General features: G+C 42.3%; 1 protein-coding gene across 4 annotated transcripts in view; it reads left to right on the top strand.

Annotated features, from left to right (window-relative positions):
- FNIP2 (folliculin interacting protein 2) overlaps positions 1 to 13,965 on the top strand; it is a 61,593-nt gene that overhangs the window by 29,650 nt on the left and 17,978 nt on the right. For 2 of the 4 annotated variants that reach the window (XM_048509454.1, XM_048509452.1), the window contains 10 exons: positions 764 to 890; positions 3,431 to 3,553; positions 5,544 to 5,644; positions 5,736 to 5,807; positions 6,452 to 6,552; positions 6,673 to 6,762; positions 8,554 to 8,625; positions 9,301 to 9,421; positions 12,248 to 12,449; positions 12,990 to 13,078. In XM_048509454.1, the coding sequence (XP_048365411.1) occupies positions 764 to 890; positions 3,431 to 3,553; positions 5,544 to 5,644; positions 5,736 to 5,807; positions 6,452 to 6,552; positions 6,673 to 6,762; positions 8,554 to 8,625; positions 9,301 to 9,421; positions 12,248 to 12,449; positions 12,990 to 13,078 (1,098 nt within the window). The remainder of the gene's footprint in view (positions 1 to 763; positions 891 to 3,430; positions 3,554 to 5,543; positions 5,645 to 5,735; positions 5,808 to 6,451; positions 6,553 to 6,672; positions 6,763 to 8,553; positions 8,626 to 9,300; positions 9,422 to 12,247; positions 12,450 to 12,989; positions 13,079 to 13,965) is intronic. The other 2 variants (XM_048509453.1, XM_048509455.1) reach the window with 2 other exon arrangements.

Here is a 13,965-nt window from a genome sequence, read left to right as displayed (position 1 = left end):
TTGGCTGTCAAGGTGGTTCACTGGTAAAATTACCTTTGAAGGACTGGACAGTGTTTTTATTTATGTGTTGTTTTTTCAGCATAAGATGATTAATCGTCTTGGTCCAACTTACAGGAATTGTGATTGCTTATCTATAGTGTTTCCAGTAACATGAGAGCCACTCTTCTCAGGGTTTTATAACTACACAGACATGACATTGGGACCCAGGGCTTCATACAGTGCATGCAGGAGTGTTTTCACATTACAGGGAACAGTACAAGTACTTTATGTGTATGCAATCTTCTCTTATCTTAGCAAGTGGATATTACTCGGGGAATGCACAATTTGGATTTATATAGAACTAAAGCTGAAAAGGATCGACAAACTTTTTGCTACTTTAGCTCGATTGCCAACTTTTTAGCATTTTACTGAAAATAAATATGTATTTTTTAAAAAGAAAGTTCAAATGACCTGAGATTTCTGTTCAGACCATGGCTTTTCGTACTCAATTAAATAACTTTTACTGATTATTCATATTTGTATTGGGTAAATTTGCTTTTAGAACCAGTGCCAAGACCAGCCCATGTTCAGGAGAATAGCCTGGGAGAGAGAAAAGTTTGCTCCAAAGTGGTGCTTGGAGTGTGCCTCAGAAAGTCACTCCTATATATAACCTATTCTGGTTTTGTTGAATTAAGCAGTTCGTGTAAGCCTCATTGATTAATTTACTGCTATCCACACAGAGACAAAGTTGCACAAGTCCATTATTGTATTCTCAATTTCACAGCTGGACATGTTCAGGGTTTGACCTGAATGAAATCCGCTTGATAGTATATCAAGATTGTGAGAGGAGGGGCAGACAGATCTTATTTGACTCCACAGCAGTCCGCAAGATCGATGCGACAACTTTTCAGGTATGAAATGTTCACATTAGTAAATTAAACTCCTCTAAATCTGTAGTATCACCACTCCTGCAATATTTGTTGTTTAAGTTGGTAGAACAGAACATTCTTGCCTGTTAAGAAAAAAATATATCAGTTGGTAATCTGCCATCCCTTAGGCCAGCGATTCTCAACCAGGGTTCTGTGGTACCCTGGGGTGCCATGAGCATGTCCCAGAATTACTGTAATGGCATGCACTACCGCCCCTGCTCACTTTTGTGGGAGTAGGGTCTCCCACTGCAAGGCACCAGTGCAAGGGGATATGAAGCTGGGCCAGGGGGCAGGGCCTGCCGCAAGGTCAGCAGCCACTTCCCACCCACCCCCACCCCCCGTGCTTCCCTTCACCCTGGGAGGGAAAGAGTGGGAGAGTATGTAGGTAGGGGTACCATGGAGATATGGAAGAGTGAGGGGCTCAAAGGGTAGCCCATGGACCATGGGGCCAAAAAAGGTTGGAAAAAATGACTCGCCTCTGAGGTGCACTTGAATAGATGCCCTCTTTCTCTGCCTCTCCCAACCTTTTTTTCAGCTGCTTCTAGTCTTTACAGGGAAAATGCAAGATAAATTAGGATCCAAATATATTATTTCCCAGATGATTGGACCGTGGAACAGAAAGTAATTTTGACCACTATTTCAACACAAGGCTTAGCTTCAGTAGTTGTATTGTTATGTGTGATTTCATACCAGACAGCTTTGGTTTCTGTCGTGCATTCCACATCACTGAGCACTTTCCTGTAGACTCAATTTCATATTATTTAACAGGAGCAAGAAAATGTACGAGTGGAGCCAACTGCCCACCAGCCTTGTTTATCTCACCCCCTTGACTAAGTGCTTGTATGTGCAAGTGTGATTAATCATTTGGTCCAGCTAATGCATTGAGTTCTACCTTTTCCTATTTGTGGTCCGGTATAAGCAATTCACAAGACACACTTCTCTTCTTGTTAGTAGCATGTATCAGGCACATGACTAATAACTTTTTTTGTTCTCTTCCCAATGACACTCACATTGGGGATTAAATAAGCAGTCCTTACACTAATGTAGCAGAGTTGCCAGTTTTGGGTTGGGAAATACCTGAAGGATTTGGGTTGGGGGAGGGGAGCCAAAGTAGGATGGAACTTGGAGAGGAGAGGGACCTCACCAGGGTACAATGTGATGGAGTCTACCCTCCAAAGCAGGCATTTTTCTCTGTTGTCTGGCGATAAATTGTTAATAGTGGGAAGCCTCCAGATCCCACCTGGAGGTTGGCAACTTTAACGTAGCACCAAGCAAAATCCCTACAAAATCCCAATTTTAATCTGAATGTGTTAGCTGTATGTATTTTTGGATGTTATAGCCAATGGCTCAAACAATAAATACTACTTGACTTGACTACAAAAGGAATGTTAAAAGATAGTGAATATATGAAAAGATGAGTTAATTTCACATGGCTAGAGAGAGAATCCAAATATGATTCCGCATTGTGTTGCTAAAAGCAAGGTCTTTAATTCTAAGAGAATAAATGAGCTTTGGGTTTTCATTCTTCTTTCCTTTTAAGCCTTTGTTCATTCTTTGAGTACCCAGCACTAGTCTTCTCTCAGTCATCAAAGTGTGTTCATTATAATAGTGATATTGAGCCTAGTGTTTGGGTTATTGCTCAGGAGGCCAGGTTCAAATCCCCATTCTGCTATCAAACTTCCCTCACAAGGTTGTGATGAGCATAAAATGGACAAGGTGAGAGCTCTGTATGCTGCCCTGAGCTCCTTGGCAGAAATACAAGATAAACCAGGTTTTTGTGACCCGTATTGCCTTACAGCCACAGATCCCTGTGGTGTTTTTTTTTTCCTCCTTTCTTCTCCATCCCATTCTGTCATTAGCAAGGTCTTACATATGCCTGCAAATAAATTGTCTTTTTTTCTGTCAGTGAGTATATTTCTCATCCTGCAGTCCTAGTGCTTTTTGGCTACTTGCGCTTTGGTTTGGCAACATTCAAGCCCCTAATGTAGTTTCTGTAGCAAATTTGGCTCATTTAGCAGATTGATTTTTAGACCTGAGTTTGGTTTTGAGGCATACCTTCAATAAAAGACCCACTGCAGCAGACTTGCTTAGAGAGACACGTTTGGCTCAGAAGGGTATTTTTACTAATGTTACATGATTTCAAAAGAAGAAACTTTTGAACTTGCATTTTTCATATGCCAGGTCTTATTTAACTTTAATGCTGACCACCTATGCTAGTTGAAAAGGGGGTGGGTCATGTCACTCCTTCCAAGGCCTAATTCATCAATTTGCTTCATGAAACTGAAAAGACTTGCTCTTTTTTGTCTCCTACATAGCTCTGCTAGTTGATGCAGAGAAGTTGGGGCGTGTGGATTAAAGAGGTAGGCAAACACCACACACACACACACACACACACACACACACACACACACACACACAATGATTTAAAGGAAGCAATTTGTATTCAGCACATAAGTCAAGATTTGTTGGGAGGCATATTAGGGGGTAGATTTGCATAATCATTCGTTTGTTTCATCCTGTAGGATGCCTCTGGAAAGACATTTGGCAAGTGTGATCAAACTAACAATGGGACCAGTTCTGTTACTCCCTGCAGCCCTGTTCTGGACAGCAGGCAGCATGCAAAGTGTGACCTTCCAAAGTACCAGGTAATTTGTATATATCAACTAGCATCTGTTTGTTCATTTGGATGGCATGAAATCAAAAACCACCAAATGCATAATAAATTTGCATCAGTCTTTTCTGTCGGTGACACTACTCTAGAAAGTGGAATTGCTGAACTGTCACTTAAGATGCTGCCTGAATATTCAGTGCTCAGTATGTTCTCATCCCTCCACTAGGGGCTTACAAGCCACGGGGACATATGGTGTCATTTGTCCCCAGGCGCACACCATTTAGCCACACTTCTCACCTGCTGCGTGGCCTGTGCTTCCGGCTGGGCGAGCAGTACCCACACCAGAGAGCATGTGCAGACTGCCACTCTCTGGCCGCTTCCTTCCTTTGCTAGACCCTGAGCAGGGACGCCTCTCCACTCCCCAGTTTCTTCCATCCCCGAGGAGCCGGGTCTGTCACTGGCCTCTCCGATGGAGCATGCTGAGGAGGAGACCGCTTGGAGCATCTCTAAGGTCATCTGGTCTCCTGCCTCCTCCCCACCTCTGCCTCTTGGGGAGGGATCACGCGTCCAGGGCATATGGAGAGCTCCGGCTCAGGCACCATGGCGGCAGTCCTGCAGGCGGCTAAGCAGGCCTTGCGAGTGGAGCTGAAGCGGCACCTGCGGGAGCTGAGCCCGTCCAAGAAGCTGCGCTAGTCCCTCCTGCTGGGGGCCCAGATGGGTGCCGGCCAAGTGTAGGATCATCCCTGTGGCTAGGCTCTCCCCTCCCACTTGCCATGTTGGCCCAGCGCAAAAGTCTGCCTGATGCCTGGGGAAAGACTCTGCAAGGAGGAAAGACCCTGCCCTGGCCCACCAGAGGGGTATCTAGGGAAAATGGATCTGGGGGTGGGGGCGGAAAACTTAGATATTGGCCCGGGCTCCATTTTTCCTAGATATGCCGCTGCCTGCCACTGTGGATGGTTAGGCTCCCAGACATAACTGACTACAAGCCTCATATAATAAGAATCGAAGCATTTCATTATGTTCTGGGTTTTGTCCTGAGAGCAAAAGCAAGTATGAAAAATGCAAGACACAGGTTTTTTTTTAAGTAAAAAGTAAAAGTAATTGATAATAAGGAAATCTGGAATTTACATGTTGATGCATAAAACATGTTGAGTAATTGAAAGTACTCTGTGAGAAGGGTATTCTCACAACATTTAAAGTGTGGTGCTCAGGTAGAGGTAGGCAAAAACATGTTTTGCCATGTGATCTAGTCAGCCAGGAGAGTAAGAATACCTGCATACTGGCTCATTTCCATACAACTGGGAAGGGGAAGATTTGAAACTGGAGGCAAGGTGGCAGTGGCCAGATTTTACTGACCAAACTTTCAGAAGTCCAGCCCATCTCAAGCTGTTCTGCCGCGAGGGGTGAGGCTCAAAGAGGATGGATTGCCTGAGGCCAGCTAGTGGCAGAAGGGAGATTTGAATCAGAATCTTCCTGAGTTCTTTGGTTGCTATCTAGGCTTGGATCCAGTGATGCACAAGCGGAAACATACATGAACCAAACACAGTGCTTCCTATGCCTGGTGCTTTCTTCCCTATGTATAAAGATGTGCTGGATCTGGCACAAGCGGAAACACAAGTGGGGAATAGAGTAAGTTTAAAGAGTGCAAGAGCTACCATGGTCTTTTCCTTGTGCCTTTGCTTGTACAAGAGCTCTTGTAGAAGCAAAAGCTTCATACTGGATATAACCATCTGAGAAATTGAATTACCAGCAAATAACTAGAAAATGGAAATGAGGGTAAACAAATGTACTCCATTTTCTCTTCACAAGCCTATTTCACATGTTTGAGTAGACCATACTGAACATAGTAATGGTTTAGTGAGGCTACATATATAGATAATTGTACATTTGTTTGTATGTCTGTTCCAGCTAGGGCTTAAGTTATTGCGTATCCATACTCCAAGTTCAGTTGATTTACAGACAGAACCAGACACATTATTTGAAAATAACTTTTTTTTCACTATTTTTTCCTCCTGTATTTGTAGTATACTAGGCCAGCTTCTGATGTTAACATGTTGGGAGAGATGATGTTTGGTTCAGTGGCAATGAGTTACAAAGGCTCCACACTGAAAATCCACTATATACGGTGAGTTTGTCTCTCCTGCTCCATGTTGTGTGAAAGTATAAAATTGCTGCTGGCACTACTGAACCACCAGTATAATTGTTTATCCTTACAGTTCTCCTCCTCAGCTTATGATGAGTAAAGTATTCTCTGCCAGAGTGGGCAGTTTTTGTGGAAGTACAAATAGGTAAGACACGTTTACTTTCTTGTTTCAGTGTTTTTTTGGAGGGGGGTGTTTCTACTTACTGTATTTGGTCATCAGGAGTAAATTTCAGGCTTAAACTCATATGCTCCTCCTTCTTGTAAAAAAAGTTTGGCAATTTTTGACAGTGCAGCATCAATAAGCTAAATTCATGAAGGTGAGAAAAAGATCAACTTCATGTAGGAGATCTTCAGATGGTTATGACTTGCAGAAAAAGCTAAAATCGTTCATCAGCATCAGCTACTTTTCTTCTGCCACATGATCGTCACACCTCTGTTGTTTGAGCACATGAGTCATTCTGATGGGATTCATCAGTACACAGAGGGGATATAGAGGTTCTACCTAGGGTGCAAATTAACATGGTTTTAGAATAGAATACTGGGGAAATGTTGTTGTCAATACCCATATGTTGTCAATACCCATAAGCATGTTGTTGTCAATACCCATAAGCATTCTATGAATTCTAATACACATAGAACTATTTCAGATCCTAAAATTAAAGTTTGCTTCTGTCATCCAAAAGCGTGAAATGCTTTCCAATCTTGCCTGACCAACAACAGACTAACTGTACAGTATTAGCAAACTTGTACTGCCTCCTAATGCTCTTTTCTGGATTTTTCCTTTTTCAGTTTGCAAGGCAGCTTTGAATACATCAACCAAGATCCTAATGTAGCTAGGCTGAACTCGAATCCAAATGGTTTGGGCCCCTGTCGTAATGGAAATTATCTAGGTAAACATATGCAACTTTTGTAGTCTATCTTTCTTGAATCACATACTTTTAGTTTTTATTTATTCCCCTTACAAATGTTGTTTAATCTGCCTTTGTGTATTTTCCATGTTGCATCTTCAGGTGTGTTACAGCTGTGTAGCAACAAACTGCTGCATGGTGTGTCTGAAGGGGGGTCACTCCGGCTCATTCGGAGTGCTTCTTTTTTCACAGGTTGGTGTGGAATGTTGAGTGCCCACATGCACAGATGCAGCTTCCAATGAAATCTCTTGGTGTGTGATCAGTAATTGCTCTCCACAGATAAAAGGGTTATGATGATGGTGATTGTAGTGTGTTGATTTTTTTCTTTTTTGCAATGTATGAGATCTCTCAGGCTGCATTAATTGCATCATGTCACCTACATTTTTTCTCTGTCACAGTTTCAGTCATGTGGGCCTGTTAACTGTAGTGCTTAGTGTACTGTTTGTTCACAGATAAAAGAGCCTTTCCAATTTTGAGAGGATCTTTTTGCTGATGTGCAGTGACCATTTATGTTCTTTTTTCACATGTAATAATGCTGGTGTACTGGGATTTTCCCCCTATTCTGAGTAACTCTTCCCCTCTCCTCTGATTCTCAAGTGTCTTAAATGGTACTGGATATGCTCATTTTCGAGTTGATTATCTCTGAAGGTGGGAATGCTACCATGTGATCAAAGAAATGCATGTTAATCTCTCATGAGTCACAAATGTTGCATGTTTTTTAATCATGTGATCTTCCTTGCTTAATAGAGCCTCTGATAGCCTGAATGTTATGTTGTGAAATTGTTGCTCTTCTGCCTAACTGGTAATGACAACCAGCTGAAAAAGAAGGGAGAGTTGTCACTTGGGCTATTTGTCTTTTGTTCTAAGCATAAATGAGATTGAAGGAAGAGCTCTCAGCAAAAAAAAATGTGGATTGATAAAGGGGACACTTCCAGGATCAGAAGTATGAAGTCAAACAGCCTTGACCTACATTGAGCCTGCTACTGTGTTCTTGTGCAATAGATGTTTCAGATTCTCTTCTTCCTCATGCACTGCAAAAAGAAAAGATACCTTTCTCTGGAATGCAAAATCTAGAACTAGGCTGTTTGATGAGCTAATTCATGTGCTGATAAGTTTTAATACTCAACATGTAGACAAAAACAGTTCTGACATGTGTTGTCACATGTCTTATCCAAAATGTGTTATCCAAAAAAAAAAAAAAGAACTTGCACACCTACACACACACAAAGTACTTGCACATCCATATCCTGTGGTCTCTGCTTTTTGCTGTGTACTTAAGTATGGAAAAAAGCTCTAACAACAGATGTGCTGAAAGGCTGTGGTCATTGGAGTCTGATGGGAAGGGGGACCGTACTGGAAAAATAGGGTTTCCTCTCTCAGAACAACAACTTTGTGGAAAATAGAATGTGGAGAGGAAAAGCCTTGAATATTCTGTTTACGCTTAACAATATTAGTGTGCTCAGATTGTATGGTTGGGAGCAAGCAGCTGGGGTAAGAAACAGTTGCCACTCCAGGTGCTTCCCACACTAGTCTGATAGTTCAAGAATGCCATGATGGCCATATTTGTTCGTGGGTGTATTCTTGAGTGGGTGCTCATGCACTCTTTCTTTCTCCCCCACAAGGTGAAGAGAGACAGCTGAGAAACCAGCAATAGGTAACTGGGCAAAAACAGAGCAGGAAAGGGAGGAACCATCTACAGCAGTGTTCTCCCACCACCCCCTTGCTGTTTGCAAACTTAGCTAAGAACTTCTTGGGATATCTAACACTTTGTGACATTGTTCTGAGTAGCAGGTGGGGCATCTGTGTACCTTTTCACTACATTTACTTTAGTTTGCTTTTAAAATAATTAACTTGGGCCATTACTCCAGAGCTATAAAAAGTAGCAGTACTGAATCTCTCCTGCTTATATGATTCTGATTTAGAATGCTGATATTAAGGGGACACCTGTCACATCTGAATGATTATCTCCTTTCTCAAATCCAGCACATAGTACACCTGTTGACATGCCTAGCAGAGATCAGAATGAAGACAGAGACAGTGGCATTGCTCGTTCAGGTATCTATTCCTTTGCTGCATGCCTTCCTTTTGTCATACTTCCTTTCTGTCATACAGGAATGTAGTCCCCCCTTCCCAACCAAGATGCCACACAGGGTGGCTGTGAAGGAAATGATGGAGGGAAGAGATAATCATGCATACCTCCCAGCACTTCTTGGAGAAAGGACTATACAAAAATGAGATGAATACCCTAGCACAAGTTGGCCAAGATTTTAGTAAAATGTGATCCAGCAGATTTATACTTTTTTTTGTCACTCACCATGGAATGTGTATCACTCCCAACTCCCCAACCTATTCTTAGGGAGTGCAAAAGAAAAAAAAATCCAGGTTGCATTGAAGAGTTCTGAAACAAAGAAGCAAGCATCTATTGTACCACATGAACGTATTTAGCTTCTAATTGTTTTGTGGTTGGAAGCTAGAAATGTAATCACTGTGGTAAAGGGGTGGTGTTCATTCTTTTTTACTGCTAGAGAACTAAGTAGTTTGAATTACTATCAAGTGTGATCCCAGTTTGCAAGAGTAATTATCAGTTGTGGTGCTTTCATATTAACTTCACTAAAATTGAAACTTTGGATATCTTTGACAGGAATAAAATTCAGTCTTTTGAAGTCTGAGGAAACTACTCTGTAACAAAAACCCTTAGTAAATGTTGTGATATTTGTACTTTCTTGCCAGCGTCTTTGAGCAGTCTCTTGATGACTCCACTGCCATCTCCGAGCTCCTCTTCTAGTAGCTACCAGCGCCGCTGGCTCCGAAGTCAAACAACAAGTTTGGAAAATGGCATTATTCCAAGGTGGTAAGTTTTAAAGGACTGTTCCTCCTGGACCAGAATTGTATGGGATCTCATTTATTTAGATTTAAATGTTTAGGGTGTTTGTCTGTCTAACAGAAATTGCTCCAAGGGGATTACAACAAAGTAATGAAAAGAATAATTAAAAATCATTGCAAAAATCACACTGACAACAGAAGCGGGAATTAGATAAAATAAAAAAGCATCAAAAGAATTGGTAGGACAAATAATGTTTTTAACTAGGTTGTAATAGTGCAGGCCTGACTGGTTTCTGTAGAAGGCACATCTCAGTAAAAACCCTACAACTCAAATGTGACGATTCTAAGGAAACCTAATTTTGTTACTTAACAATGGAGGCACAGCAAGCAACTTCTTTCCTGATCATATAGATTTATAGGTAGGGGGATGGCATGACCACATATGAGGCTGCTTTATACTTGGGCAGACTGCTAGTCTATCATGGTCAGTATTGAGTACTCTGACTGGCAGGGTCTCAGGATGAAGTCTTTTACATCTGGCCTTGGAGATGCCAGTTACTGAATCTTGGACCTTGTCAAGATCTGCAACACTTTCTGCATTCAAAGTAGATGCCTATCACTGATGCACATAGGGGCAAAAAATCCAAACTTCACATACATGCTACAGGGGTCAGTGCTATCAGTCACAGACCAGGAAAGGGATTTGGGCGTCTTAGTTGATAGTTCCATGGAATGTCAACTCAATGCATGGAAGCTGTGAAAAAAGGCAAACTCTATGCTGGGGATGATTAGGAAAGGAATTGATAATAAAACTTCAAAGATTGTCGTGCCCTTATATAAAGCAGTGGTGTGACCGCACTTGGAGTACTGTGTCCAGTTCTGGTCGCCGCATCTCAAAAAGGATATCGAAGAGATAGAAAAAGTGCAGAGAAGGGCAACAAGGATGATTGAGAGACTGGAGCACCTTCCTTATGAAGAGAGGCTGCAGCGTTTAGGACTCTTTAGTTTGGAGAGGAGATGTCTGAGAGGGGATATGATTGAAGTCTACAAAATTATGCATGGGGTAGAACATGTCGACAGAGAGAAATTTTTCTCTTTCTCACAATACTAGAACCAGGGGGCATACATTGAAAATGCTGGGGGGAAGAATCAGGACTAATAAAAGGATACATTTTTTCATGCAACGTGTGATTGGTGTTTGGAATATGCTGCCGCAGGAGATGATGATGGCCACTGACTTGGATAGCTTTAAAGGGGGCTTTATGGAGGAGAAGTCGCTCTATGGCTACCAATCTTGATCCTCCTTGATCTGAGATTGCAAATGCCTTAGCAGACCAGATGCTCGGGAGCAGCAGCAGCAGAAGGCCATTGCTTTCCCATCCTGCATGTGAGCTCCCAAAGTCTCCTGGTGGGCCACTGCGAGTAGCAGAGAGCTGGACTAGATGGACTCTGGTCTGATCCAGCAGGCTAGTTCTTACGTTCTCATGTTCGTAACTGCATATATCTGATGGTTTTTTATTAACATCTGCTTCTAAAAGAAGCTGTACTGATTATTGAATTTCTCCTGTACAACCAAAGCCCTCAGTGTGGTTAAAAACTCTTGTAAAGAGCATTTCAGTGAGATAACAGTAATCTCTGATATTAGGCATGACAACCAATAGTGTTCAAACTCACACACAATCAAATTAAAATGGCATCTGTTGTAAAATATCATTCTGTTGGTCAAAAAAATTCTGCTCTTAGGACATGATTATACAAACAAAAAAAGAAGGAAAACCAGGCCAGACCATCTTGTTTGACCCCAACAAGCACATCTAAATGTGGGAGACCAGAAATGTGGCCAGGCTGGCATTTTTACACCCATGCCAGGTCAGACGATTGGCACCCTACCCATCTTACTCCAATCTAGCTACAGTGATCATCTCTGGATTAGATTACTGTAACTCACTCACCTTTGGATCTGATCCAGAAGTTCCAGTTGGTACAAAATGAAGTCGCACAGGTCCTCACCAGGACATTGTGGAAGTTTCACATTTGACCAGTTCTCTGTGAGCTGCATTGGTTGGAGTACCGAATCTAGTGCAAGGTTTTAGTACTAATATTTAAAGCCCTTAATGGTGTGAGACTATTGTATCTGGAAAAATGCCTCTCCCAATATGTTTCTCAGAGAACACTGCACACTGCTGCTAACAGCTTGCTGGTCCCTGGCCCAGAAAGTGTCCATCTGTCCTTGACTAGAATCAGAGTATTTTTGGCTCTGGCCCTGGCCTGGTGGAATGCTCTGTCTAATAAGACAGGTGTCTGCCTCAGTTCTGAAGGACCTGAAAGATCTATAGCTGAGAGCAGAGATGGTTTGAGCCATCTTATGGTTTGAGCCATCTTATGGCATCTATATTCCCCCCTTTCCCTTATATTATTTTAATTGTTCCACCCTTGCTTGTTTATGCACTGTGGATTGTTTTACTGTGTTTTATTGTGTTTTGAATTGTATTGTATTTGTGTAAACATTGTTGATAGACACTCTAGGCCTGCTACAGCAGGGAGAGCAGAATACAAATCCAAGAAAGACGGACAGTTTTCAGTCAAAACAGTAGTTATGAATCCTAGGGTCCTGCTGACACAGGAAAAGATTTTGTCATTCTGAGTTCTCTAGTGGTTGTGAAAGAATGGGTTTTAAATGCAGCAAACAGAATGTGATAAATTACATCACAGTTTGTGTGTGGGAGTTATTATTGCCTTATTTAAATCTGTTGCTCAGGTCTGTGTACTAGAGGTGTTCTTTGAAAAATACAGTCTCACACAATAAACTATTCTGCTTCTCTTCTGCCCCCTCCCACCACCCCACACCTTGCAGGTCAACCGAAGAGACATTCAACATGGCAGATGAAAGTTGTGGCCTCAACCCTGCAATGATTCGAAGAAAGAAGATAGCTCTCAGCCTCATTTTCTCTCTGCCAGAAAAGGAAGCGGCCCAGAGGGATTTTCAGGACTTCTTCTTCTCTCACTTTCCTTTGTTTGAATCACATATGAGCAAGCTGAAGAGCGCGATTGAAATGGTGAAGAGCAAATAGTTTTGATTGCTACCTCCTATGAGGGAGAGCAATACGTCACGCAGGGCCCCCAGCCAGGGTTTCATCACCAAGTGGAAATTTGACTGTGGGTCTTCTCTTCCAGGCTATGCAGTCTTTTCCTAGGTAGTGCTCTAGCTCTGAATAGAAGTCCAGGGTAGGCCTATTTCATAGAAGTGCGAGGTAGACATATATCATGTAGGAGGGCCTTCGTAGAGGCGCCTCTGGAGAGCTTGGTGGGAGAAAATATGTTCAGGAACTGAGGAAAAAGGTTTATGGACCAAAACCCACCTACCACCTATAATCAGTTTCGCCCAAGAGCTTTCTTTGTATTGTTGACCCCACTATTTTATATTATTTTCATGAAACACATCTTTAGAATAATGGTCATTCTGTTTACCAACAAGGACTAAGGCTTGGGGGGTGGGGCATGTAATTTGGTCTTTGTTTCTAACACTTTTAAAAAGTTCTTTAGTAGATCATTTACATCTTTTTAAAAAAACCGCTTTTGATTACTTTCTCCCCAAGGCTATGATCACCTGTAGAAAAATAGCAGAAACTAGCCAAAGAGTTCAAGTTTACATCAGCCGTGTCATGGAGGCCCTGAGTGAATTCAGGTACGGTGCTACCATTACTGGAGGAGTACAGGGATGCAAAAGCACACCCACAATGTATCTTTGTTTCTTGTTAGGGTGCAGCTAGAGCAGTGATTGTATACTATTCCACAGTTGTGTCCCTAATCTTTACATGCTTTCCAGATACTGCCTTCTTTTGTGTTAGAGGATAGATTCCACCCCTCCCAACACTAAATCTGCACAGCTGCTTTTTGCTGCCATATATCCTCTGGGTAAATGATGGGAATGCGAATGCCATGGTACAGATTGACTATTTTAAAAACCATGGTTATGGAAGAGGGCCAAGAAGAATAGCAGCATCTGCTGTCCAGATCTGTTCTCAAAGCTTGTTTAATGTGTTTTTGCATTTGGGAGTGCAGCAGCAGCAGCAGATTTGAGAATGTAGTACAAATTGCCTCTCCCGCACAAATGTCAAGAGCAGGTTTTTGTGTGTATATGCTTATCCCACCCTTCCTCTAAGGAGGTTGAGACAATGTGCTTCCCTCCCACAACTGTACCCTCACAACAGCTCTGTGAGGTAGGTTAGATCAAGAGAGAGAGAGTGACATACTACAGGTAGGTGATCCAGCAAGCTTCATAGCAGAATGGGTACCTGAATCTGAGTTGCATAGACTCTAGTCCAATAACCAAACTACTTCACTGCCCTGGTTTCCCCACAATCATCAGATCAGAGACCAGGGTGACATGTGGAGGGCCTTCCCTTGGTGCTTGGCAGCATATCCTAGCTGCAGCACAGTACAGGGGGATGTTGCTACCCATAATTCTCTACAGCTAATAGTTGACCAGAATAACATTTTTGCTACCTCTCTCATTTGCTGGGTCTGCGAGTATGTACAGTGCCATCAAGTTGCAATCAACTTATGGTGACC

The sequence above is a fragment of the Sphaerodactylus townsendi genome, linkage group LG10 (genome assembly GCF_021028975.2).
Source record: "Sphaerodactylus townsendi isolate TG3544 linkage group LG10, MPM_Stown_v2.3, whole genome shotgun sequence".
NCBI classification, from domain to species: domain Eukaryota; kingdom Metazoa; phylum Chordata; class Lepidosauria; order Squamata; family Sphaerodactylidae; genus Sphaerodactylus; species Sphaerodactylus townsendi.
The sequence above is the reverse complement of the archived record's forward strand: the minus strand, read 5'-3'. Positions and strand labels throughout refer to the sequence as shown.